The sequence below is a fragment of the Peromyscus eremicus genome, chromosome 6 (assembly GCF_949786415.1).
Source record: "Peromyscus eremicus chromosome 6, PerEre_H2_v1, whole genome shotgun sequence".
NCBI lineage: Eukaryota > Metazoa > Chordata > Mammalia > Rodentia > Cricetidae > Peromyscus > Peromyscus eremicus.
Window position 1 is genome coordinate 19,665 of NC_081421.1, and position 25,870 is coordinate 45,534.

The following is a 25,870-nucleotide window of genomic DNA, read 5'->3' on the forward strand; positions in this document are numbered from 1 at the left end:
ATATTTGTGATCTAACAAATAAAGCTTGCCTGGGGATCAGAGGACAAAGCTGGCTGCTATACTAAACACAGAGGTAGGGCAGTGGTAGCACACACCTTTAATCCTAGCATTCAGGAGGCAGAGATTCATCTGGGTCTCTGTGAGTTCAAGGCCACACTGGGAATGAAGCCAGGTGTGGTGGCACACGCCTTTAATCCCAGCACTAGTTAACACAGAGGTCTGGAGGTCTGTACAAAGAGACAGGAAGTGATAGAGCTGGGCAGAAAGAGGAAGTGATGTAGCTGGGCAGAGAGAGGAAGTAAGATGGCAGGGCACAGAAAGGTATATAAGGTGTGAGTATACAGGAAGTAGCTCTCTTGGACTGAGGATTTCCTAGTGTCAAGAGCTTGTGGCTGGGGCTTGTTCTATTCCTCTGATCTCTCAGCTTTCACCCCAATATCTGGCTTCTGGTTTTTAATTAATAAGACAGTTTAGTAATTCATGTTACAGTCCTCATCTCTCGGTCCTTGGCTCTTCTCTACTTGCCCTCTCTTCTCTTTCTCTCTGGCTGTCCCCCTCTCTTTTCTCTCCTGGCCCAGTTCAGTCTGGACCCTTCCAGATGCCTCTGGCTGAACGTGCCCCCTCATATCTACAATAAGAACCCTTCTCCTCAACCACACCTAGGAGCAGTCATGTCCTCATTCAGACTCCTCCTTCAGCTAGGGGTCAAAGGTCGGGGCTTACCAAGATTCGGCTGGGACACTGCCATGGACCTTTGTTGTGCTGATGTGGAAGTGATGGCATGGTGGAGGCTCCCATGATTCAGGGGCTGATTCATCGTCTTCCTAGGGTCTTGCCATGTGGTGATTTTTTCTATGTGACTGAAGGAAGGAAGACAATTAATTACTAGTTTATAACCATCCATATTGTCATCAACACCACCAGTAACAACCAACACACCAGGAACACTGGTTCTTCCCCTTGGCTCAGCCTACAAATTGCTTTTGGTTTTACCCAAGCAAGGACTCCCTAGCCCATTTGGCCCTGCATTATGGTTGTGCATAGCAAGGACTGTTTACATCTTAGCTCAAGGAACCTACACATATCAGCACGTCAGCTGCTTCCTCACGCCCTCCAATCCCCACTCACAGATGCCACTGGAGTGGCAGCCCTCCAAAGCTGGTCCCATACTCCACCCCCAAACCACATCACAGATCACTCTTACTGCTTTACAGGACCTGTCCCATTCCATCAAGCTCAACCTTTAGCAAGTGGCCTTTAGTGTGCTGGTGTGGGTGGGTGAGTGTATTTGAAAGATGAGTTAAATACATGCAGTGCCCTTACTCTGCTTTATAAATGATATCAGAGATCTCTCTATATCCATTAAAGACAATAAACTATGATATTTGAAACTGAATATTATCCCTTTGTTCTGGCCTTACAGCCAAGTTTGCCTCTTCCTGTCAAACCCTACTTAAACACTTCCTGAGATACAACAGGAATGCTCTTTCTGTTAAACACATCTGAATTTTGAATAACAAAAGTGTTCTTATCTTTAGTGTTAAGAAACTACAATAACTATCTCTCTGGATTTATGCTAGGTCTAGAAATTTCCTTTCTGTAAAGTTGCATTAGTTTTGCTTCTCTCTCTCTCTCTCTCTCTCTCTCTCTCTCTCTCTCTCTCTCTCCCTCCCTCCCTCCCTCCCTCCCTTCTTCCTTGGTTTTGCTTTTTCTTTCCTCCCAGTTAGATGCTTCTTCCAAGACTGGGATGGATTACCATGGGGAACTCTCCCATTGCCTAGAGTGAAGACATAAGTGTTCTTCTTCAAATTGAGTATGATTTAAAAAAAAAAAAAAAAATAGAACAATAAACCAAGGGCCAAGTGCATGGGGAGGGTTGGGGCCAGAGTTAAGTTTGATTACTGAATGTCAAACACAGCAGATGTCATCTCAATCTTCAAAAAAAAGGGCAGCAGTGAACTGTTTCGGACTTGAATAAAATCCTTTAGTCAGCCTTTGGGCATGAGGAAACCCAGGTAGTGCCAGGGTTCTTCGTCACAAGCCTTCAGAGTAAGGAACTAACTGACAGAAATAAACTAAATGTCAAAATGAAGTCAATTCCCTTTAGCAAAGTCATTACAACTAAAAACGATGCCTGTCTTTCCAGGGCCAATGCTATTGTTTCCAGGCTAGGAAGACGGCTTGGGTGGGGGGGGGGGGGGCAGTAGGCTCGTGCACATGAGGACCTCACAGCTCTGGAGAATGCATGGTACTGTATGTCTATTACCACAGTGCTGGGAGGCAAGACAGGAGGCAGGGACGGGAGAATGCCTGGAATCTGGCTAAATCCGCCAACACAGTGGCAAACAACAGTGAGACCCAGTCTAAAGGAAAATAAACAGTTTCAAACTCAAAACACCTGAGGTGGTCCTCGGACCACCGCATGCTCTCATGCAACAAATGTATCTCTCTCCCTCCCTCTCTCTCTCCTTCTCTCTCTCTCTCTCTCTCTCTCTCTCCCTCGGACCACCGCATGCTCTCATGCAACAAATGTATCTATCTCTCTCTCTCTCTCTCTCTCTCTCTCTCTCTCTCTCTCTCTCTCTCGGACCACCGCATGCTCTCATGCAACAAATGTATCTCTCTCTCTCTCTCTCTCTCTCTCTCTCTCTCTCTCTCTCTCTCTCCCTCGGACCACCGCATGCTCTCATGCAACAAATGTATCTCTCTCTCTCTCTCTCTCTCTCTCTCTCTCTCTCTCTCTCTCTCTCTCTCTCCCTCGGACCACCGCATGCTCTCATGCAACAAATGTATCTCTCTCTCTCTCTCTCTCTCTCTCTCTCTCTCTCTCTCTCTCTCACACACACACACACACACACACACACACACACACACACACACACACACTTCCAAGGTAGGCTTATCCTAAATGAGTATTTCCTGCCCTGGTACCATAAATCCTTCTCTGAGAAATGGTCTAAGATACCAGCATCAAAAATACTGAAAGCCAGCATCAGAACCCAGTCTACTCCTGATGGGGAGATACACCAATATACTGGACTGGTTGATAGAGAAAGGTCACTGCTGTCATCAGACATCTAAGGACAAAGCTGAAGGATTATCATAGCAATGCTACGTTCCCAGATGCTGAGCCTCACTCTCCCCACTTCTAAACAAGCAGGTGATGGCTTATGAAGGTGGTGGGACCTAGTGGGTCCTTGCACAAAGCTGGCATGTGAAGTGGTAGCTAAGCCCGGTGTGCCGAAAGACTGTCAACGCTTTCCAGCTTCCACTGCTTTGGAAAGAGGGTGGAGCCTTCTGTGTGGACACTGCCTCATCCTGACAAGTCTGACCCCAAGATATAAAAAAGGAGGGACTTAGCCTAGGCACTCCCACAGTGTCCTGGCAGCCGCCACAGCCCACCCTTCCAAATCTACAACCAGCCACGGCATTTGTTCCCAGATCTGCTACCTGTGTCATTCACTGCCTTTCCCAAGACGCCAATAAAAGAAGAGCCCTCCTTGGGTGAGAAACACGAAAGCCAAGCTGCTATCGGGGAGACTGGGTGGTTTTCTTCTGAAATTCTCACACAGTGAAAACTACTCATTTACCAAAACGCCTGAGGTAGCTGTGAACGGAGACAACACATCTGTAAACCACATCTTGTACCAATGTCGAAAGGCTGGACGCCCCTCTAGCCGGAGACTGTATTGGTCACAAGGTTAATGGCAGTGCTCTAGATCTGACTTGACTAATTTCTCCCACTGTTGAAGTGATTTAGGGCTTTCGGCTTTGGCTCCCCTCCCCAACTTCCCAAGCCCAAAGGACGCCATTCACTTTTTCATTCCACTGTCTCATCTCAGCTCCCTCTATTAATATGACTGAGTCACTTCCTTTCTCCTGTTCTCAGTGTGACCGTGCTGTGTGCCAGGACCGAGAGTTAGCAGGATTAATCCCACTTCCCTTCTACTCCCACCTCCTTCCTGGCTTTATTCCCTCACTGGGTCTACTTTAAGAAAAGGCCTTCTATTTCAAACGTATAATCTCTTGTGGAAATTAACATCAACACATCTATCTGCTCATATACTCAATTTCCCTGTGTTTTAAACAGTCTATTTTATTTTCAAATATAAAAAGGGAACAGGGTAGGGGGGACTAACCATGTATGGTGACATAAGCAAATAATGGGTTCACTGGTGGGATTTGTCTGTTTTTGTTCTGCTGTATTTTTCCTATCTAAATGCTTTTATGCTTTGCAGGTTTTTAACAGTGACTATGAATTGCTTTCATAAGCAGCCAAGGTTGAAATAAATACTCATGAAGGCACAAAAAAAGGAACAAAGGAAAATTAATGCACAAATATGAACACGACCCGGCACTAGTTACTGAAGATAAACTGCAGGAGATTTAAAGGTCAGTCACAACTGTCAGTGGTCCTCACCCTTTGGTGATGCTCCCCTCCAACCTCTCAGTCTGGGGAAGTCATATTTCTTTCCCAATAGAATATAAGCTCTTTCAGCACATGAGGAATATTAAGATATAGAAAATAAGAACAATTACAGACAGTTCATTTTTGAAAGAATTTAGACATCCTCATAGCATGGGCAAAGAATTTTGTCTTCAAATATAAACTTGGAGCTGGGTGTGGTGGTACGAGCCTTTCATTCCAACCCTCCAGGAAGAGTCAGGCTGATCTCTCTAAATTCAAGGCCAGCCAAGGCTACACAGAGAGACCTAGTCTCAAACAAAACAAGGCAAAAACAAAACAACAACAAGAAGAAAAAGCTGCTTCCCACTTTATCTTCATGCACCAAAAAAGAGGGTAAATGGAATCAGTTTCTTGGCCCCATGCTGTTGACAAAGAATAACAGTTCCTATGAGGAAGGAAAACTTTTCTTGACAACCAAAAACTTTTCCATAGACTTAAAAGAAACTCCCTACAAGGTTTCCCATGAAAGGCCTTGAGTTGCATGTGGTGGGAAAGGTGCTCACAATAAATATGAAGGAGTGGCCGTTCTCCTTCCTTTGAAGGCCAGGCCAGTAGCAGGCTTCAAACCCCAGCAGGAGTTTGCTCCAGAACTGGCCAGTCACAAACGAGCAGCAGCTCTAGGGACCTGGGGTTTTGCCAACAGACAGGAAAGGAAAAGGCCAGCTCGCCTCTGAGAAGATTCTTGACTGGAAAGGATGGCATCTGGAAAACCGATGTGTCAAATAATCTTGGATTAATACTTTCTGCCATACAGACAAATGCTATTTTAAATGCTAGATAAATTCTGTGGGCTAAAGATGAACTGTGATAGAGAGAGGAACCACTCTCGTACTCACGTCCAAGCCCAGCCCCACCTATCAGCCTGGGGGACTGTCACCACCTCTGGCTTTCTCCTCTCAAGCACTGCTTTGCCCTTCAGAACTTTTCCTCCAAAGGAGGCAAGGCCATGAGCTCCCTCCTCAGTCTTGCTGGCTTACCTTTCCTTCTCCCCTTCCCTCCTCTTCCTTGAACAGTGCGTCCTCTATTCCACTTAGACTCATATCCCAGGTGCATATGGAACTCAAGTCACCCTTGGGAATAAGTAAGTCTCCAAAGCCTCCCTCTCCAGATCCACTGCTGCCACAGAAATCTATAACCAGACTCCTCACAAGCCCAAAACATCAGTCTTGAAATCACAACATACCCGGGAACCTGAACTTTACTAGCAGGGACCCTGTGTCATCTAACTGGCTAAGTCATCTAACCCACCCAAGACTTGGCATCCATAGCCAAAGAGAAATGTAAGACAAACAAGCAAAACCCCTATAGCAAATACGCAGGTACAAGTAAAGCAGGTCTGCTCTCAGCATCCTAGACTATCAAAGTCACTTAACAGGTTTCATGATTTCATGACCAGATCCCCAAGTTCACTTATTTAGTAAGTACAGGAAAGGCAGGCAGCTCCTGCCTCAAGCTCAGGGCTGACAAAATTTACTCAACCATATATCCATGATGCACTGGGCAGGTATAAAAATAAAAAGCATTTTTTTTAAAGCATTTTCAGAACAGGAGCTCCTACCATCAGCAGGACTTAAAGGGCCTTCCCCCTGCCTCTTTACCCACCACAACCTAGTAAAGTACATAAATAGAACTGTACCAATGAGATGGGCATTTAAAGGCAAACTGGAGATCAAAAATCAACTGTAACTGTTATTTTGATGAAGTTCCTCTTTAACCTCTTCCTTGACTCCCTCTTATTTCTCTTCCAATAAAATGTAAGCTTTTCTCATGACCATGGAACAAACTGTATGGCATACAGTGGCATTTAAAAAAAAAAAATCTTGTAATCCCCATGACATTATAAACCCAATTTAGAGTATAGATAAACTTGATGCACTGGGCCAGTTCACCACCCTCTTAATACTATACAACATGTATGTATTAAAGGCAATTACCGCCATGCCTGGAAGTGCACGCCTGTAATCCTAGCTCTTGAAGAGGCAGGAGGATCTCAGTGAGTTCAAGGCTAGCCTGGTCTACATAGTGAGTTCCTGGACAATCAGGGCTACACGATGAAACTCTGTCTCAAAATAAACAAACAAACAAAGGCAATAATGTTAAGCACTGCTAAGTAAAACAGCCCTGGGAGCTGCTTTCTGTGAACAGAGAATTAGACTCAGTCTCGGAAAGTCTTAAAAAACGAAAACTGAAACAGATTTGAATAAGGCAAATAAATTCTCAGACAGGGTTTGCCAAGTAAATGACGCATTATAAGCAGACAACAGAGTTTATGCCAATTTTTAAGCCTATAACAGATAGCAAGACTTGTCCAAGACTTAAAAGTTTGAAGATTCTTCCTAATGACAACACAAATCTGCAATAGCTAATTTACTTTTCAAAAACAAACATTACCCATCTTCCAGTCTAGTTCAACATTCTAGAAAAGCATTCTGACTGAAATGTCAAGACTTGGGAAACAGCATAGCATTCCCTATCTTTTACTCAGTTCTGGCATTTCTTGATTACTATCTTTTTGTTTAGTTTTGTTTTCTGGCCAATGACATTTTGGTCTTCTGACACCAAAGACTGTGTCTTAAACCATAAGAAAACGGTGGCGGCCATGATCTTTCCTTTACTAATTCTCCCAGGCCCCAGTACATATGTTTTCCACTGATGCCACCTAAAACCAGAATGCCATTGACACAGTTGACGTGGAGCCTATAGCAGAAGCCTCCACTCTGGTGGCTACTGAGCTCACAGCTCATGTCTAAAGCTGAGTCAACCCTGTTCCTAACAGTGAGATCAGAAGCCTGCCCTCTGCTCACTACATCAGCCTACTTCCTTGGCGGGGAGCTCGATTTTGAGGTTAAACACACTGACCATCAGAAATAAAGCATTGCTACCTCACAGGATGAACAGATGCACAGTTTGTGTTTATTGTATTTCTAAAGTCATCAGTCTCCCCGCTCAGTTCATTCTCCTTGCTTTCCCTCCTACTGATCCTTTGTCCCAAAGCAGCTTTCATTAACTACAACCAGTTACAATTCTTCTCCCAATCTGCCAAATCCTATGACACCATCCTTGCTAGCCTAGAATACACGACACCTGGAGACAAAAGTCGAACTACAGATGTGCACAGCTGACGTATCCATTATTGAAAGAGTCAACATCTAAATCCCAAAGCGGTACAACTTGACTTGTGCCATACAATAAACCGTTCTGTTCACACAACAGAAATATGAGTGTTCACCTTCTGAAACCACAAAAAATTGGTTCAAAGAGGTTCAAAGGTGCCCTCCCAATTTCCACTCCGGCACCTTATACACAGATACAGCTGTAGGATGACACAGGAGTGCCAGCTCATATACAGATAGGGGGATTTTGAAGATCTTCTAGGAAAAGATGATATAAAACCAGAAGCATTATTTGGGTGCATGCTTCCGGTCTCTACCATTTACTTTCCACTTCAAAAAAAATTTCTGGAATTCTGGAATTCTAAATGGCAGGGACTGTATTTTTAACTACCGTGTCTCTAATCCTTGACTTCCATCCCAGCCTTGCCAAGAAGCCACTGGCATAACTTAGCAGCATCAGTGTGACCAGGCCTTGCCCTGGGGCCAGCTGTGGTGATCTGTCTACCTCAAATTTTTTCTACTGAGCTCCATTTACTTTCAATTTATTCCCTCTGAACCCACTCGGCTGAGGCAGAAGTGAGTCAGAAGTGAGACAGACAGAATGGCTATCAGCACAGGAAAATAGGGAGAGCCAACTGGGGACCGTAATATCTTAATATCTGTGGTTCCTAAAAGGGTTTATTTACCAGTGTTTTGTGCTCGGGACAGGAAAGAAAAACACTATGAATGTACCATGTCTCACAGAAAACTACTTTGGGAAATGGCTCATCAATCCAGCCCTACAGTGTGACTCATGGACTTGTCTTTGGAGGATAAAGGGGTTCAGCCATAGTGTAGAAACAGGCCATCACCTGCTCTAGCCCCCAATATCACCCCAGGACAGACAAATCTGACTTTGCTTCTGTAAGTAGAGCTAAATTCTTGCTTGACCTCATTTTTCCTAACCCCAAAGAGGGCACGAAGCAAAAGCCTGGTGTTCTGTCTGTTTGACTCAAGCCACAAAGCCCATGGCAGAAACTTGGCTGCAAAAACAACTTCATTATAAACACACAGCAGTTCCGTTCTCTTCGCCTGTTGAGATTAACAACGCTATTAAAAGACGCACAAAGCACAGTTGGGCTCTACTGTTGGGACCCAACCAGAATGTAGAAGGTTATTTCCCTCCATTTTCTTATTTCGAGATGTCTAAAAAGACAATTACAAAATACATATTGGGTATTCGTGTTCTGTATTTTCTCACAGACCATAACATGGAATGAAAAAGAGAAGGGTAGAAAATATGAGGTCCATTATCTATAGGAAATGGAATGTTTTCATCCCTTTATTTATTCACTGAATATTTAAAGTAGTGCTATGTCTTCTGTAGGGATTCAATTACAGAATCGGTTTTGGGAACTGGAGGCAAACACACAGCACTGAGCTCTGTCCCCGCCCAAAACAAAGTTTTGAACATATAGAGTATAGAGGAAACTACCACTGAAAACTCTGCTGGGGCTTAGTGCACAGCATATGCAGTAAGTCCAATGCAGCCAGCTCCTCCAGTGCAGCCAGCTCCTCCAGTGCAGCCAGCTCCTCCAGTGCAGCCAGCTCCTCCAGTGCAGCCAGCTCCTCCAATGCAGCCAGCTCCTCCAATGCAGCCAGCTCCTCCAATGCAGCCAGCTCCTTCCAGGGTTAGGATACAAGCGGTTTCTATGGCCCAGCTTCAGAGGAAGCTGTTCTACACCCACCATATACATATGCGGAGGTTTGCTAGGCATGGAGAATTGAATCTGTGCCATTTAAATATCTATATCCTGCTGAGGGCTAACAGTGTGGGGGCCCTCAAAAGATTGTGAAGCCAAGGGTGGGGATGGGGTAGGAGTGAAAATAAGAGCTCATAGGGGGCTAAGAGCTATTGTTTTTAATTATAATGGCGCAGAGGCTGACATTCTGCCTCAATGGCTTCTTGTCTGATACACCAACCCCGCTGCCTCCGTCGGACATCTGGAAAGCAGCTCAGTTTGTTTCAAAGCCACTAAACTACGATAAATGCTTAAAGGCTTTGAAAATTGTTTTTCCAGGCTCTCTGTGTCTGACACATGTTTCTCCGTGCTGTTTTTCCAGTTGCTCTTAAGTGGGACATCCATTGACCCAATGCTTGGCTGCTCTCAAGTCACTCCAAATACCCAATGTCTCCAAGTTGGGCTGCGCTACCCTTCTCTCCCTTCTAATTGGGCCAAACGAAATAAATGTCACTTGGCCAGAAAATGAGGGCAAAGCTATTTCCAGGCCAGAGAAGAGGAATTAATGGAGAATTAATGCTGTGGAGTTTAACATAGGAAAGACAATAACCCACTGAAAGACTGGCAGCCCTTAACCTACCTGAGCTTCATTCAGCCAAAGGAACACAAAGAGCTCTGAAAAGCCCAAGTCACATTACAGGAATTGGGTACTGAACTAATGACCCCACAGAAAGTCCCTGCCCCTTTTCCTGCCCTCCAGGAAGCAGGCCACAGCAGAGACACACCTCTACCTCCTCTGTACCCTTCCCTGTAACAAACTACCTCCTTTCTTGTACTATACACGTACAATGAGCTGTACAGAGGCACGGGAACCTGGAAGCTTCAAGATCTGCCCTCAGGACTCACATCTGCACCAGCAATGATTTTAAGACCTCAATTTCTTTTCCATTAGTGAGTTCCTCATCTACTCATGCGGGGAGATCCGGTCCCTTCGTTTGATTTCTTTCCTCCTTTAATTCTAGGAAGATGAGCCACAGACTCTGGCTGTCTGACCCACTTTCTGATCATGTTTTCAAGGCACAAGACAGCAGGAACCAACCAGAAAAAGGCTGGCAAGCACCCCAGAGTCTGAAGACAGACTCAAAGTGCTTTTCCCAGCCACGATCCCATTTTGTAAGAAGTAACTAGAAGAGTCAGAGATAAATGCCAAGGTACTGAAATGGCGACGCTAGACTTCTGAGGCCAGGATCATGCCACCAAGGGTCAAGAAAGCAACCAGAAGTACATCGTGAGGTTTTTCTGTCCGTCAGCAGTGCCAGGGGCTGTACCCAGGGCTTGTGCACGCCTGGCAAACATATGCTTCATGATTTCACGTCCATAGTGGTTTGTTTTGTTTGTTGTCTAGTTTTGCGGGGATTGGGTTTGGGTTGAGTTATTGTTGTTGTTTGTTTTGGGGTTTTGTTTTTGTTTGTTTGTTTGTTTGTTTTTTCAAGGCAAGCTTTCTTTTTGTAGCCCTGGCTGTCCTGGAAGTCACTCTGTAGACCAAGCTGGTCTCAAACTCAGAGATCGGACTGACTCTGCCTCCTGAGTACTGGGATTAAAGGCTTGTGCCACCACCACCCGACCCACAGTGATTTTTAATAATGGCCTTGGTGTCTTTGGTAGAAAGTAGCAAAATGAAATGAGACACTGAACTCTGCCTCTGTCACTGACTGATTAGGAGGCCACTGTCACTTCACATAACACCTCTAAGCCTTGGTCTCCTCCAAGAGGGCACAAGAACATCTATTACATGGTGCTGTGTAACACGAACTGCTAAACAGTCTTATTAATAAAAAACCCAGAGCCAGATATTGGGGTGAAAGCTGAAAGATCAGAGAAACAGAGCAAGCCAACCACAAGTTCTTACCTCAAGCCTCAAAAACAGTGAGTTCCTGTTTCCTCATGCCTTATATACCTTTTTATGCCCTGCCATCTTACTTCCTAGGATTAAAGGCATGTGTGCTTCCCAAACAAAGGCATAAAATCTCAAGTGTTGGGATTAAAGGCGTGTGCTACCATGCCTGGCTGTGTTCCCAGTGTGGCCTTGAACTCACAGAGATCCAGGATCTCTGTCTCTGAGTGATAGGATTAAGGAGGTGTGCCATCACTGTCTGGCCTCTGTGTCTAATCTAGTGGCTGGCTCTGTCCTCTACTCCACAGATAAGTTTTGTTGGGGTGCACAATATATCACCACAGTGCTGTTTTGAGTATTTCTCATTTAACAGAAACAGTACACCATGCCAGGTAACAACTACATTCTAAAACTATTATTTCCCATCTGTTCCCTTATGAAAATCTAACTACTCTGCCTACTTAAAGAGATCTGAGTGATACAACGCAAAAAGAATATGGAAGGGAAGGGGGAGAAAAGAAAACTGCAAATATCCTAGATTAACAAAGAACCCGAGAAATGGGAGAAAATAAAGATGAGCATTAATTTACTGCAAAACCTGTAAATTTCATGTAGTCAGGGTGGCTAATGACTGACCTTGAGAAAAAGATATTCTTTTTAAATGTTAGATATCCTTAACGGCATTTTCCAACAAAGTATGTTTTAGGGAATTCTCCTCCCTCACTTCCCCAACCCCAGCTACCTTAGGTCTGAACACACACACATACACACACCCCTTATAACCTCCCCCTCACCAGTCTCTTTTCTTCTCTTATTTTCTATGCATCCTTTGTCAGAGGTTACATCCGTTTACATATATATTTATATGCTGACAGCTAGGGGCTGCACATGAAAGAAAACGTGACTTCTGTCATTCTGAGTTTGGGTCACATCACCTAACACAATTATTTTCCAGACACATCTGTTTTCCTGCCAACTTCATGATCTAATTCTTCTTTACACATAAACATCTGTTGATGGACATCTGGACTGGTTCCTCTGGAACTGGAGTAAAACATGGTTTAAGTAACTACCTGGGGGCTGGGAATGGAACACAGGTCCTCTGCAAGAGAAAAAGTGTTCTGGGCCATGGAGTCCTCTCTCGAGCCCCTTGTCAGATTCTGATTAGAATAATGTGGTATCTCAAAGTAGCGTTAATTTGCATTTCTCTGATGCCAGTAACGTGGCATGTTCCTATATTTACTATCCATCTGTATTTCTTCTATGAAGAACTGTCTATTCACTTCACTAGTCCAAGCTAGGCGTGGCGATGCACACCTTTAATCCCAACACTCAGGAGGCAGACGGAGGATCATCCCTGTGAGTTTGTAGCTAGCCTGATCTACATAGTGAGTTCCAGGGCCACACAGAGAGACCCTGTCTCAAAAGACAGACATTCATTAGCCCATTTGTTGACTGATAGGTTTGTACGGATGTGTGTGTTTCAATTTTCTGGTTCTTTGTAAATTTTAGATATTAGCCCACTATCTGAGGCATACAGATAATAATTCTTTTTATACAGATGGTAAATTCTTTTCTGCTATCCCATGGGCTGTTTGCTCTGCTGAAAGTTTCTTTAAAAAAAAAAAAAAACTTTTTACTTTCACAGGGCCCCATCTCTTGATTTCCAAGCCTAGATCCTGTGCTGCTAGAGGACTGTTGGCAAAGTTTTTGCCTATGCATATCTTGGAAAGCATTGCTGCCAGGCTGGCCTACAGAGTGAATTTTATCAAAGCAACAGACACCAAACTAGAATAGTCAAACCCCAAGAAGGGCTCCTAAGAACCCTGATTGACAGCTGGTGAGAAGCACAAGCCAACGCCCAGCCTTTTCCATTAGCATCTGTAGAGGGAGGGACAACCTTGAGGACCGAGCCCTTCTCCTGTAAGATGTGTCTTCAACAAGACGGTGTTAGAAATTGTTTGCTTGTTTTGTGGTGCTGGGGAGGAAATACAAGGTCTCTTAAGGATGCTAAGAAAGTGGCCGAATACTGAGCCCCACGTTCTCAGAACTGAGTTAAAACCATAGCATACCTTGGTGGCATGCTGGAGAATCTGGCATCAGAAGAGTTGTGGGTACAAAAAGTGTGCAAAAGTGTATCTAAAAAGAGAAACATTGCAGTCTTATTTCTATGTAAATGTATGTTTATGCAATGGGTAAATAAATTATAGTCCAGGCAATGAAAACATGAACAGCTATTATAAATGACATAGATCTATATTTTTTTTTTAAATGGAAGGATGCCCGTGATACATTGTTGAGAAAACATAATCCCATTTTGGATAATAGAATACATATGAATGAGGAGGAAGCAGACTTTAGATTTCTTTGCATTTTCTTCATTAAGCATTATTCTTCTAACTTGGGGGGGAAAAAACAACTCTTCACTTCCTCCCCTCAACAGAATTCACTTCCCTCTTTAAAAATGATGCTGTTTTCCACATCTGAACTTATATTTGCTAATTACAACCTCACAAAATATATATATATCACAGTTATGGGGCTAGACAGACGGTTCAGCAGTTAAAAGTTCATACTGTTCTTGCAGAGGATTTGAATTTCCCAACACCTATATCAGATGGCTCACAACCACCAGTAACTCCAGCCTTTTGGGAGATCTGAGTCCCTGAGCCCTCCACCCCGCACCCCATGTAGGCATCTGCACTGATGTGCACACACACAAAATTAAAAATAACGCGATTTCTGGGGCTGGAGAGATGGCTCAGTGGTTAAGAGCACTCGCTGCTCTTCCAGGGGACCCAGGTTGGATCCCCAGCATCCCCATGACAGCTCACAACCATCTGTAACTCCAGTTCCATGGGATCAGGTGCCCTGTTCTGGCCTCTGAAAGCACTACACACACATAGTGTGCAGACATCCATGAGGGCAAAACATTCACACATAAAATCTCATCATCATCATCATCATCATCATCATCATCATCATCATCATCATAATTCCACAGCTGGGGAGTAGGGTCAGCAGTCTAGCTAAGGTGTTTAACTACCAGCTGGAAATGCAACACTGTACCACTTCCTGTGGTTGGTGCTCAGCCTGAAGGTACATGGAATCAGAGTTACAAAAAAGGAGACTAGCACAAAAACAGGATAGAGAATCAGGCAAACCCTATAAGCAGCATCCTTGCAGCTGCCTATGGCAAGCGCTTGAGTGAGATGGGAAATCTGAAGGAGGTGTCAACAGACCCAAGAGCAGCCCCCTCCTTGAGGAGATCAGGCAGGCACTACGTTCTATGCACCGTCCCTACTCCACAGGACAACCTGGCATCTGTGTCCAGCACCTGTCAGCCTTGAGCCTGCCAGCTCTAAGATTTCTATTACTGCCATCTGCCTGGCCCAAGAAGGAGCAGCACATATTGTATGTAGAAAAATTAAAATCAAAAATAACTTTTTAACTTTTGTAAAAATTGTACATGTATTGGTATTTTGTCCACATGCGTGTCTATGTACAATGCAATGCATATGCCTGGTGCCTGCCAGAAGCAGGCACTGGATCCCCATCGGCCTTACAGATGATGCTGTGAGCTGCCTGATGTGGGCACTGGGAACTGAGCTCCGGTCCTCTGAAACAGCAGCAAGTGCTCAACCACAGAACCATCTCTCCAGCCCCTCCTTTGATTGTCCTTATGAAATCTGAAATATGAAGCGTGTTTGACTGTGTTTTCCTCTTTTCCCATCTCTTTTTTTTTCCTTTTTCTTCCTTCCTTCCTTTTTTGTTTGTTTGTTTGTTTTATTAAAGGAAGAAACTTACTCAGGTTGCTTATTTCTCACCATTAACCCCATGTTAATTATATACTCACTACAAATAATAGTTTAAATTTAGTCTCATGACTAGCTACCAAGTTCCTTGTCATCCCACCATGAGGCACATCCGGCCTTCGCATTCCTCCTACGATTTCCACTGACTTGAGAGGAACTCTGAGCAAGGATACAGACCACGGTATCTGTAAAGGAAACGGTATTTTCTATACAGGATACATTTGGGCTTTTCCTTTCCACGAACCTTTGGTTTTATGGGACAGGATGTCATTATGTAGTCCAGGCTGGCTTTAAACACTGGAGCCTCCTCCTCGCCCCCCCCACCCCCCCCACCCCCCGCCCCAGGGCTGAGATTATAGCCAACCACCCCAGGCTTGAAACTGAAGGAGATTTTAGAAAAGTTCTCAACTTCCAAGTAGTCCCAACCACAGACTGAGAGGACAGAAGGCCTGACTTACAGCAGGGATTAAAAACTACTAACGGAATAAAGGAATAAAGCAATGAATGTATGAATTAGTGAATGAATGAACAAATTTAATGAGTTTAGTCCAACAAACCATTTTAGCTCAGCATCAAATGTATCAACAGATGTGGTGGCATGTGCCTGTAATCTTAGCAGCTCAGAGACGAAGGCAGGAAGATCAGGAGTTCAAGGCTATCTTTGAATATATGAAACCCTGTCTTTTAAAAGAAAACTTTTTCAAATGCATCAAAGAAATATTACATATACCTGAAACATCCTTTAAAAAAAAAAACACAAATACTCATAAAACTCATTCAGGAAGATTTTTATTTCTACCAAGGACATAAAACTAGAGAATTAAACAATACCACTTGGCTAGCCTAGCCATATGGGCTAAGTTCTTGTCCAGTAACTGACCCTCTGTCTTAAAGCAGTAAAAGCAAGAGAGGAAGGTGGCCACCATTCTCTTCTGGCATCATTATGCACGCCTATTATTGCACACATGCACAGTTACACACACGCACCATACACACATATACACACACGTATCACACATATACACACACATATCACACACAAAAAGGAAAGAAAGGAAGGGATAAAGGAGAAAGAGACTGATTCCATTTGGGGTAAGGATTTCAAGTCATTCCAAATGACTCTTTCTTAAAAGAAGTTCATGTTTGCCTGTTCATACATATAATAAATATCAGTGCAAAACATATGGGGATACATATAACATTCATTGTAACATATGACGCCTAATGTGCAGTAGAAGTCTATCATTACACTGACATAAAATGAAAAAAACAAACCCTTAATTCACATTGACTGTCTTAATAAATGACATGTCTCATCTTTATTTGCTCCAAATATCTCTGGAACAGTAGATTTTGTTAAGCCAAGAAATGGCACTTAAGCTTGGAAAATTCCCATTAAAATTTTGACCATTTTAACAAGAAGGACGGGGGGGGGGGGGGGGGGACGACAGGTAGCCAATGAAAACGGAGAATGGTCAATGAATAGTCAATACTTAGGTCACTGTGTGGCCACGGGGAACTAAAGTGATTCGAGTACATCACTGAACCGATGGACTTACATGCTTCTCAGGTAATGAACATTGTCAGGCTTAGTCAGGGTGAGTCATGAACTGGAGTAACTTCAAGTGTGGTTCTTCTATGAGAGTTTAGAAAGTAAACCTGGCCCTCTACAGGTTTCCTTCAAATAGTTTAGAAGTCACTGGAAGGTACAGTTACCCCTAAAATCTAGAGAATCTTCATGCATATTGAAGGCTTTCATTTTAAATTAGCATAGCCCCAACTATCTCTTAATATATTCTAGTGTGGTTTTCTTCACACTTACTAACGTCCTACAAAATACATGTGTATAAGGATGCCTGTTAACCCCAGCACTTGAGTATGGTGAGGCTGAGGCTAGGCTGAGTAACACCCTGTCTTAATGCCAATGTTTAAGGATTAAATTCCAAAATCCATGGCTTATGCCGCATGACTACTCTAATCAGCAGCACTCTCTGAACATTCCCAATATTTCGGAGATTGTATAATCATTTTCACCCCCAACTACCAGAATTTTAAAATCTCTGGCAGTTCCTAGGCATGCTGGGCATGGTGGCACACACCTTTAATCCCAGCACTTGAGAGGCAGAAGCAGGTGGATCTCTGTGGGTTTGGTCTACATAGTGAGTTCTAGGCCAGCGAAGGCTACACAGTGAGACCCTATTTCAAAAACAAAACAAAACAAAACAAAAACCAACCAACAACAAAGAGAGTCCCTGGGTAAATGCAAGCAGGCTGCTGTGAAGTTCTGGTTCTGAAGCATTCCAATACCAGCTCCCCCAGAGCAGAACTAAAACAGATTAGGCAGAAACAGACAGCAAGAACATGAGAGATACCTGCATGCAAACGTGTGTGTGTGTGTGTGTGTGTGTGTGTGTGTGTGTGTGTGTGTACAAATATATAAACATGCATATATAAACACGTTTATAGTTTGAAACCAAACTTGTGTTTTCAAAAAGTGACCTGAGCTATTTGCATCCAGAAAACTTTTTAATCTTCCTCTTTACTTTAAAACCAAGAGCCTACGTCTATTCTTAGGGTGCTTTCAAAACAAAACTTAGTTTGAAGTCACAGCTGCTAGAAAACACTCCGGGTGTCTCTTCCTCCATCCCTTTGAGACAACTGGTGGGAAGCAAGCAATAAGCCATCGACCCAGCTGTTGAATCTTATTTTCTATTTTAGCCAGTCACTTCCCACTAGTGTCACTGGGACATGCCACACTGAAAACCCACACCACTGATTCCCACACCCTCTCCCCAGAAAATGCCAGACACAGAGCAAAATCACACTTAGGTGCCAACCCCAGCATCAGTCAGATGCCATTCCCAGAATACATGCAACCTAATATATGTAGAGCTTACCAGTGATCAATGAGGGCTTCACCAGACATCACAAACCAGCGTGCCACCCCTGATCCCTACAGTTTAGTCCACTGGAAAGTCAGAGTCCAGGAGACTGAGAAGACCAACTTCAGACTCCATGGCTGTGCTATCTGCTGGCTTAGCACCATGCAGGCTACAAGCTTTTCCACAGTAAATGCACCGCACACAAAGCCCTCAGGATTCGGTGAGGGCACCTAACAGATAGTGCACACTCCCACCCTGGTTTCCTATTATTTAAAAGCACTCTCATTGTAACTGCTCCAAGCCAGGAGACTTCAGAATTATTTGCTGATTATTTTTTGAGACTTACCAGCTAAAACAATTTTCTTACTACCCACTCCTGTTGGTTTGTTTAAGACTGGGTACCCTCTCAGCCCAGTGACGATGGTGTACCAGAAACCAGAGGCCTTGATCCCGACCAATGAACATTTGAAAGTAAGGCTGATTGGACAAAAGGGTATACTGTGTGAAACACCTCGACTCCCAATGCCACAGAGATGAATGAATTGGAGAGATGGGAAAGATGGAGGAGCAAAGAGATTTGTTTGTTTGTTTGTTTGGTTGGTTGGTTGGTTGGTTGGTTGGTTGGTTTGATTTTTTTTTTTTTTTAATTTTCTAGTGGGGGGGACGCTGCAAGGGTGAGGGACAAATATGGGGAGACTGGGCTTCATGATGTGAAATTCTCAGAGTCAATAAAGAGATTATGTTGTTTAAAAAAAAAAAAAAGACAGAGTCTCATTATTTAGTACAGACTAACCCTCAGCCTAACGGCAATTGTCTTGCCTCGTTTTCCAAGTGCCAGGACTATGGGATGAGCCATGAAGTCTAAATGAACTTCCTCTCTGGGGGATTTATTATTTTCATATTTTATGTGTATGAGTGTTTTGCCTGCCCCCATGTGCACTGTATGCATGCCCAGTGTCCTTGGAGGCCAGAAGAGGGTGCAGGGTCCCTCGGAATTGGAGTTAAAGTGCTCTTAACCGCTGAGCTATCTCTCCAGGTGTCTCCCTTACTCTCCTTTTATTTTTGCTTTTTCGAGTTCTTTTCCTGCATTGCCTCAACCTTGCTCTCAGGAATGAAAACTCTAAGAATGCTTTACCAAGCGCCCGTGTAATTGACTTCCTCCATTGTTAACACAGCCAGAGACTCGAAAACTTCCACAAATGGAAATAAAATGTCCTTTGAGTTCTATTGATAACTTAACCTTTAGAGTTTTGTTGATGAAATCCTAATTCTCAGGAATTAGGAAGAGAGGCTGGACGAAACCATTATGTCAAGCTTTGCTGTGGGAAATATTTTGTGTGAAAAAAATATATATATATATTTTTGCTTTTACATATGAAATTTGGTCTCCGTGGTGGTCTTTTGGGTGTCCCTGCAATCTGGGTATAACAGTGACATTTCAGAAAGGCACAGACATTTTGTCAGAACAGCCAGGGAAGACCTCCCTAAGAGGTACTTTTGAGAAAAGACCTTAAAAAAAATATATATTTTTTTTTCACACAAAATATTTCCCACAGCAAAGCTTGACATAATGGTTTCATCCAGCCTCTCAGGAATTAGGAATTCTCAGGAATTAGGATTTCATCAACAAAACTCTAAAGGTTAAGTTATCAATAGAACTCAAAGGACATTTTGTCCTTTTATATATATATATTGGTATATGGTATATCATTTAAAACTGTCTTTGAAGGTGGGCGTTCATAATTCATAGCTGTCTTAGTGTTCTCTTGCTGTGAAGAGACATCATGACAACAGCAACTCTTACAAAAGAAAGTATTTAATCGGGGTGGCTTACAGTTTCATAGGTTTAGTCCACTGTCATGTGATGGCACACAGGCAGACACGGCACTGGAGAAGTAGCTGAGAGCTCTATATCAGGAACCACGGGCAGTGGGGAAAAAAAGACACTGGGTCTGGCTTGGGCTTTTGAAACCTCAAAGCCCATCTCCTGTGTCACACCTCCTCCAACAAGGCCACATCTCCTAATTTTTCTCAAGTATTGCCCCTCCCTGATCACCAAGCATTAAAAATATGAATCCATGAGGGCCATTTTTACTCAAACCACCACAATAGCTAACACATATATGCCTTTCAGTGGTTCCCCTACTTGGTGTTTTCACTAAGAAAAATAAAAGTAGTTTTCAATCTGCAAAGGCACTCATGGCTGTAATTGTCAGGGTCACTCTTGGGGCTGAAGGATCTGCAAGGGGGCAGAAAGGGGCTCCTACAGCACTTCTTCCAGACAACCTCCATCAGGGTTAGATACGGGACCCATCTCAGGGACTCTATCAGCTTCAAAGCCTCTTTGAACTTCCTTGAACTCTGCTAGGTGCCACTGAAACCTTCACACGGAAGGACGGACGGACGGACAGACAGATGGATGGATAATGGCTTGCTTTGCAATGTGTAATGTGTGATCAGAGAGTTAATATTATTAAGATTGGAATAAGAGATTCTGTTTTGTTGCAGCCAAGGCTATTAAAGAAAGCAGCAATATTAAGCAAATTCCTGCCAACGAAATGGCTCTACTTTGTGAACTTATTGTTATTCAATAAATCTGGCTCTGTTGAAAGACACAAATGTGATTCTTTCTAACAGCAGGCTCATGACAATTAATTCAGAGAAACTATTTCTCTTTTCTCAAGTAAATTTCTTAAGCTGGCTTCAAACTCATGAAGTCTATACATATTACTAATTTGGGATCCTCCTGCTTTGGCCTCTAGAATAGTTGGGAGTACAGCTGTCTGTGTGCCATGACACCTGACTAGTTGTGGTAATTTGAATGAACATGGCCGTCAACCACTCATAGGGTTAGGTACTATTGGGAGGTGTGGCCTCATTGGAAAAAGTGGGTCACTGGGGGTGGGCTTTGAGGTTTCAAATGCTCAAGCCAGACTCAATGTCTCCCTCTTCCTGCTGCTTGCCAATCCAGATGTAGAACCCTCAGCTCCTTCTCCAGCATAGTATCTGCCTGCACACTGCCATGCTTTGCACCATGACGATAATGGACTAAACCTCTGAACCTGTAAGCCTGCCCCAATTAAATGTTTTCCTTTATGAGGGTTGTTATAGTCATGGTATCTCTTCACAGCAGTACACACCCTAGCCAAGATGCTAGGGAAATGTCATTATGGCTTATTTACTATTCTTTTTTATTTTTTGTACATGAATATTTTGCCTACATGTATATATGTGCACCATCTGCATAACAGATGCCCACAGAGGTCAGTAGAAGGTACTGGATCTCCTGAACTGGAGTTAGAGGGTGGAGCTGCATGTGAGTGCTAGGAACTGAAGCCAGTCCTCCACAAAGAGCAACAGTGCTTCTAACCACTAATAAATCTCTCCAGCCCTGCATCAATTTTAAGAGATACTCACTTAAGTATATAGGGATAAAACATTTGTTGATTGCTTAAAAGTACTTCCATAAGGAGACTGAAGAGAAGGCACGTATACACAGAGACACATAAGTAAAACAAATCTTTTTTAAAAATACAAGAGGCCAGGCTGGAGAGATGGCTCAGTGGTTAAGAGTACCAGCTGCTCTTCCAGAGGTCCCGAGTTCAATTCCCAGCAACCACATGATGGCTCACAACCATCATATAAGAGGATATAATGCCCTCTTCTGGCATGCAGAACACTCATACATAAAATATAAATTAAATAAATTCTTAAAAAAAAAGATTTAAAAAAAATACAAGAGGCCATGAATTCGAAAAACAGCAAAGAGGTGGGGAGGTTCATGGGAAAGTCTGGAGGGTGGAAAGGGAAGGAAAGAATGTTATATTATAATCTCAAAAAATTGTAAGTTTAAAAAAATACCTCCCATCAAAGAATATATTCCTCACTTAATCTACCTTTTCAACTTTTATGACCACATTTAAAACTCTTAATTCTTCCCAGGTATGGTGGTATACACCTTTATATTTAATCCCAACACTCTAGGCCAGCCTAGTCTACGTAGTCAGTTCCAGGACAGTCAGTGCTGCATAGTGAGACCCTGCCCAAAAATAAATAAATGAATGAATGAATGAATGAATGAATGATCGATCCTTAATTTCTGGTTCTGGGTATGAGAGCTTGTTTATTATCATGAAACAGAACTTTGCTATCCTGAGCATTCACTAGCTACATAAACATGGTTCTTGTTTACCAGGCATTTTTAAAAGGTTATATGAAACAAATATGATAGATGTTAACAAACCGAAATCCTAATCCACGCAAGGTATATACCACAAGTCACTCCATTCTCTTCTGAAATTTTACTTAAAAATAACACATTTTTATGCTATTTCTTCCCTTATGAACAATGAGAGCCTTCTCAAGTCTTTCTGGTCCCAAATTTTCAAGATAAATATCATCAGACCTCCTCTACAATTAATACTGATGGTCTGGTACAAAGTTCTCTACTAGCTGGTTCGGTCTGGGGAAACACCTCTGGCTATCAGACCCCCTGCGTCCCTCCACTCCTGACAATAATTTAGAGAAGAGATGGTAAGTGACTAAGAGACATTCCAAAGTCTACTCCGAAATCATGAAAACCCTTGGAACCTGCCAGTAAAAACAGAGGACAGCTTCAGGAATTCATTTTTCGTTCAGGATCATTCTCTACCAAGTACCAATGTAATTAGCCTTGTTACTTCTAATGCCCCTGCTTCCACATTAGGGCACTGATTAACTTAAAAAGAGCCAGTTCCCTGTGACTGTCTAGCTTCAGGAAGAATGAAACAGTGGATTCGGGGATGAAGGACATGGGATTGAGTACAGGGCTTTATGCTCGTGAGGCACACAAAAGAACTGTGAGCCCCCAAAGAACTGTAGATTTTAATATACAAAGCTCTGGCTCTAGGAGATAGCCTGATGGGGACTTACTCCTAGCACACGTTTTATGAGTTGTTTTGACAACAATGGGCAAAAAGCCTTCAGAATACCTAATGCGATAGTCTTAGATTTTGAAGCTACATTGCGTGATAGGCAATGATGGGGACAGCCGGGCAGAAGAATCTTGCCGCTTACAGTATGACCTTGTGGTTGACAGTCAGCTCTGCCAGTTACTCAGTCCCTCTGCATTCCTCAGTTTCTTCATCTACAAAATGGCACTAGTGAATAGCGGTTCAAAATCTCTAGCCAGTCTGAGTGCCAATTCTACCTTCCTGCACTTTCTAGCTACATAAACTTGAGCAAATAGCTTAACCATTCCCAGTTGCTCTACAATACCTATGATATACAGACACCTTGAAACAAAGCCTGTCCAATAGAAAATCATCAATAAACACCAGCTACCATTATTAGCAGGACAAAAGTATCCACACAAAAAGTTACCTTGAAATTAAATTATGAAGGTGTGCCAAGATTTTAAATCTAGTGCCTGATACACATATATCTGTCAAATGAATGTCAGCTATCTTATTAGGCTTCATAATAACTACTGGTAAACAATGCCAGTGAGTATTTTACAGAAGGAAAAGACATTCCTTTTCCCCAAACTGGTAACAATGACTCTTCTACTCCATACCTGTTCTAGTTTCATCTGTTCCTGTGATAAAACACCAACCAAAAGCAACTTGGGGGTGTAGTGGTTTTAATGAGATTCATCCATAAGTCTCAAACGCTTGGTCCCCAGTTGGTGACCGTTTGGGAAGGATTAAGAGGTGTGGCCTTTTTGGACAAGATATCACTGGGTTGGCTTAAAGCTACAAAAGCATCCCACTATCTCCAACGCACTCTCTGCCTCCTGTTGGTGGATGGGCACGTGAGCACTTAGCTGTTGCTCCATGCCTACCTGCCTGCTACCACGCTCCCCACAATGACAGTGATGCACTCCTGTCCCTCGGGAACTGCAAACCCCAAATAAACCCTTTCCTTTAGAAATTGCCTTGGTCGTGGTATTTAATCACAGCAATAGAAAAGTAACTAATATAAATGTTGGTGCCCAGAAGTGGGCTTTCTCCTGTGACAGAGCAGGTGGTCTTTAGGGGAAATGTGGAAGTCTTTGGGAATTTGGACTAAAGTAGTTGAATACTACAAGCTAAACATAATGGGCCTTGGAAGACAGTGTGCTGAGAGCTATGTAGCCGGTAGTGTCCCAGCTCAAGAGGCATTAGGGGAAAGCAAGGGCTTCATCAGCAGCTGAGCCAGAGGCCCATTCCTGTGATATTTAGGCCAAGAAATTGGCTGCCTTCTACCCTTGTCCTAAGAATTTGCCTGAGGCAAAATTGAAAAGTAATGGCCTATATTTTTTTGGCACGAGATTTCAAGACAGCCTAATTCTGACTTTGTCAAGTTGTTATTAGTAATTATTGTTATGCAGATCTATAACAAAAGCGCAAGTGGTGCTCAAAGAACACAAAATGTAAAGTTTGAAGAGAAAAAGAACACCAGAAAACTTAATGTTGTGTGGGAGCTAAAGTTATACTTTAAATTTTAATGACTAGGCCTTACAGATCCATGAAACAAAAATGCCTCTGATCTGCAAGCCCCTTGCTCAAGGACAGATAGTTCCTGAAATGCTGGAGACTATTGTTTATGGGAGATATCAAGCCAAGTGTTTTCAATCCCCTAAACAAGTTTGTACTTGATCACGTGTAGGCAGGAGATATATGCTTGCCCCTAATTGGATGTAGGCCAGAACTACATCAGGATGTATGCTTGCCCCTGACTGGACCTGCCTGATGGGAAATGCAATGAATTATGGGTTTTCCTTCTTAAGCTGCTGCAAACCGTGACTTGGGGCCATTTCCCAGGAACCTGGGTACGGACCTGACCAGAGCCCATCCATCTGGCCAGTATTGAATTAAAGTTTGCTTCAAATTTAGCCTTAAGCTGTAGTAGAGTCTTATTCTCAATTGATGGGATTAACAGTTGGAGCCAAGGATTGTGCTGAAAGTGTGGATGATCTTGAGATGGAATAAAGGGGAGAGGGGGTGCCCTCATGACAAAATCTCACCTACCTAAGATTCTAATTTGTGAGAGGAAAAGGCCTAAGGAATTTTCTACTCATTGAGAGGGGGTTAAAAATCATCAAAGCTGATGCAAACGTGATTCGAAGGGGCTGACTTTCATCCAAAGCAGGCAGCCAAACTCGGCAGTGCTGTCCCAGTGGGTCTGGCTCTAGAGTCATAAATAATACATGAGTAAAGAGACTGGTTTGGAATTTTCCCCCATGCTTAAGGAGGAAAGCCTGTGGCAGGGGAGTCCCTGTCTGGAGGACCTTAGAGGCCATCGTGTGAAGCTGTGAAAGTGAATCCTGAATTGTGGTGGAGACCCCAAGATGTTGGAGGTGCCAGAGCTGGGAGACATCTACCAAAGAGAGCTGCAGAGTAGAACCAGCTCAAGAGAGCTGTTATCAGCAGAGCTGGAAGGAACGAGCCAGCTAATCCTTTTGACATGAGGCATAGAGCTCCATGACTTAGTTTGTCCTGCTGGGTTCCAGGCTTGCTTTGGTCCCATATTTCCTCACCGAACCCCCTTTCCTGCCTTTTGGAATGTTAATGTATAATCTGTGTCACTGTGTGTGGAAACTATTTAGTTTGCTTTTTGAATTTACAGGTAAACTTAGACTTAAAAGTGTTGAGACTGAAGGCTACAGGTACTTTTGAAGTTGGACTGAACATATTTTGCACACAGCCACAAGACTATGAAGGCCAGGGGTAGAATGTGGTGGCTTGAAGGATTTGTCCCCCATAAGTCTCTAGCATGTACATACAAATTGGTTCCCACTTGGTGGATGTCTGGGATGGCTTAGGGGGTGTCGCTCAGGGTGGGCAGGCTTAGCTTTCAAAAGCTTCTCACCTTCCCCGGTGCACTGTCTGCTTCCTGCCTGTGGATTGGATGTGAGCTCTCAGCGGCTGCTCCCGCATCATGCCTCCATGCCTGCTGTCCTCTCATGACGGTAAGGGACTCTGATCTCAGTTAATAATCAAGACAGTGCCCTACAGA

The 25,870-nt window shown here is 43.3% G+C and overlaps 1 protein-coding gene across 1 annotated transcript in view; it reads right to left on the reverse strand.

Moving 5' to 3' along the window:
* Positions 1 to 679: 679 nt before the first annotated feature.
* The window catches only part of LOC131912804 (WW domain-containing transcription regulator protein 1-like), a 77,395-nt gene continuing 52,204 nt past the window's right edge, over positions 680 to 25,870 (reverse strand). Inside the window, exon 4 of the mRNA XM_059265070.1 lies at positions 680 to 860. Coding sequence (XP_059121053.1) covers positions 695 to 860 — 166 coding nt within the window. The 3' untranslated portion in view covers positions 680 to 694. The remainder of the gene's footprint in view (positions 861 to 25,870) is intronic.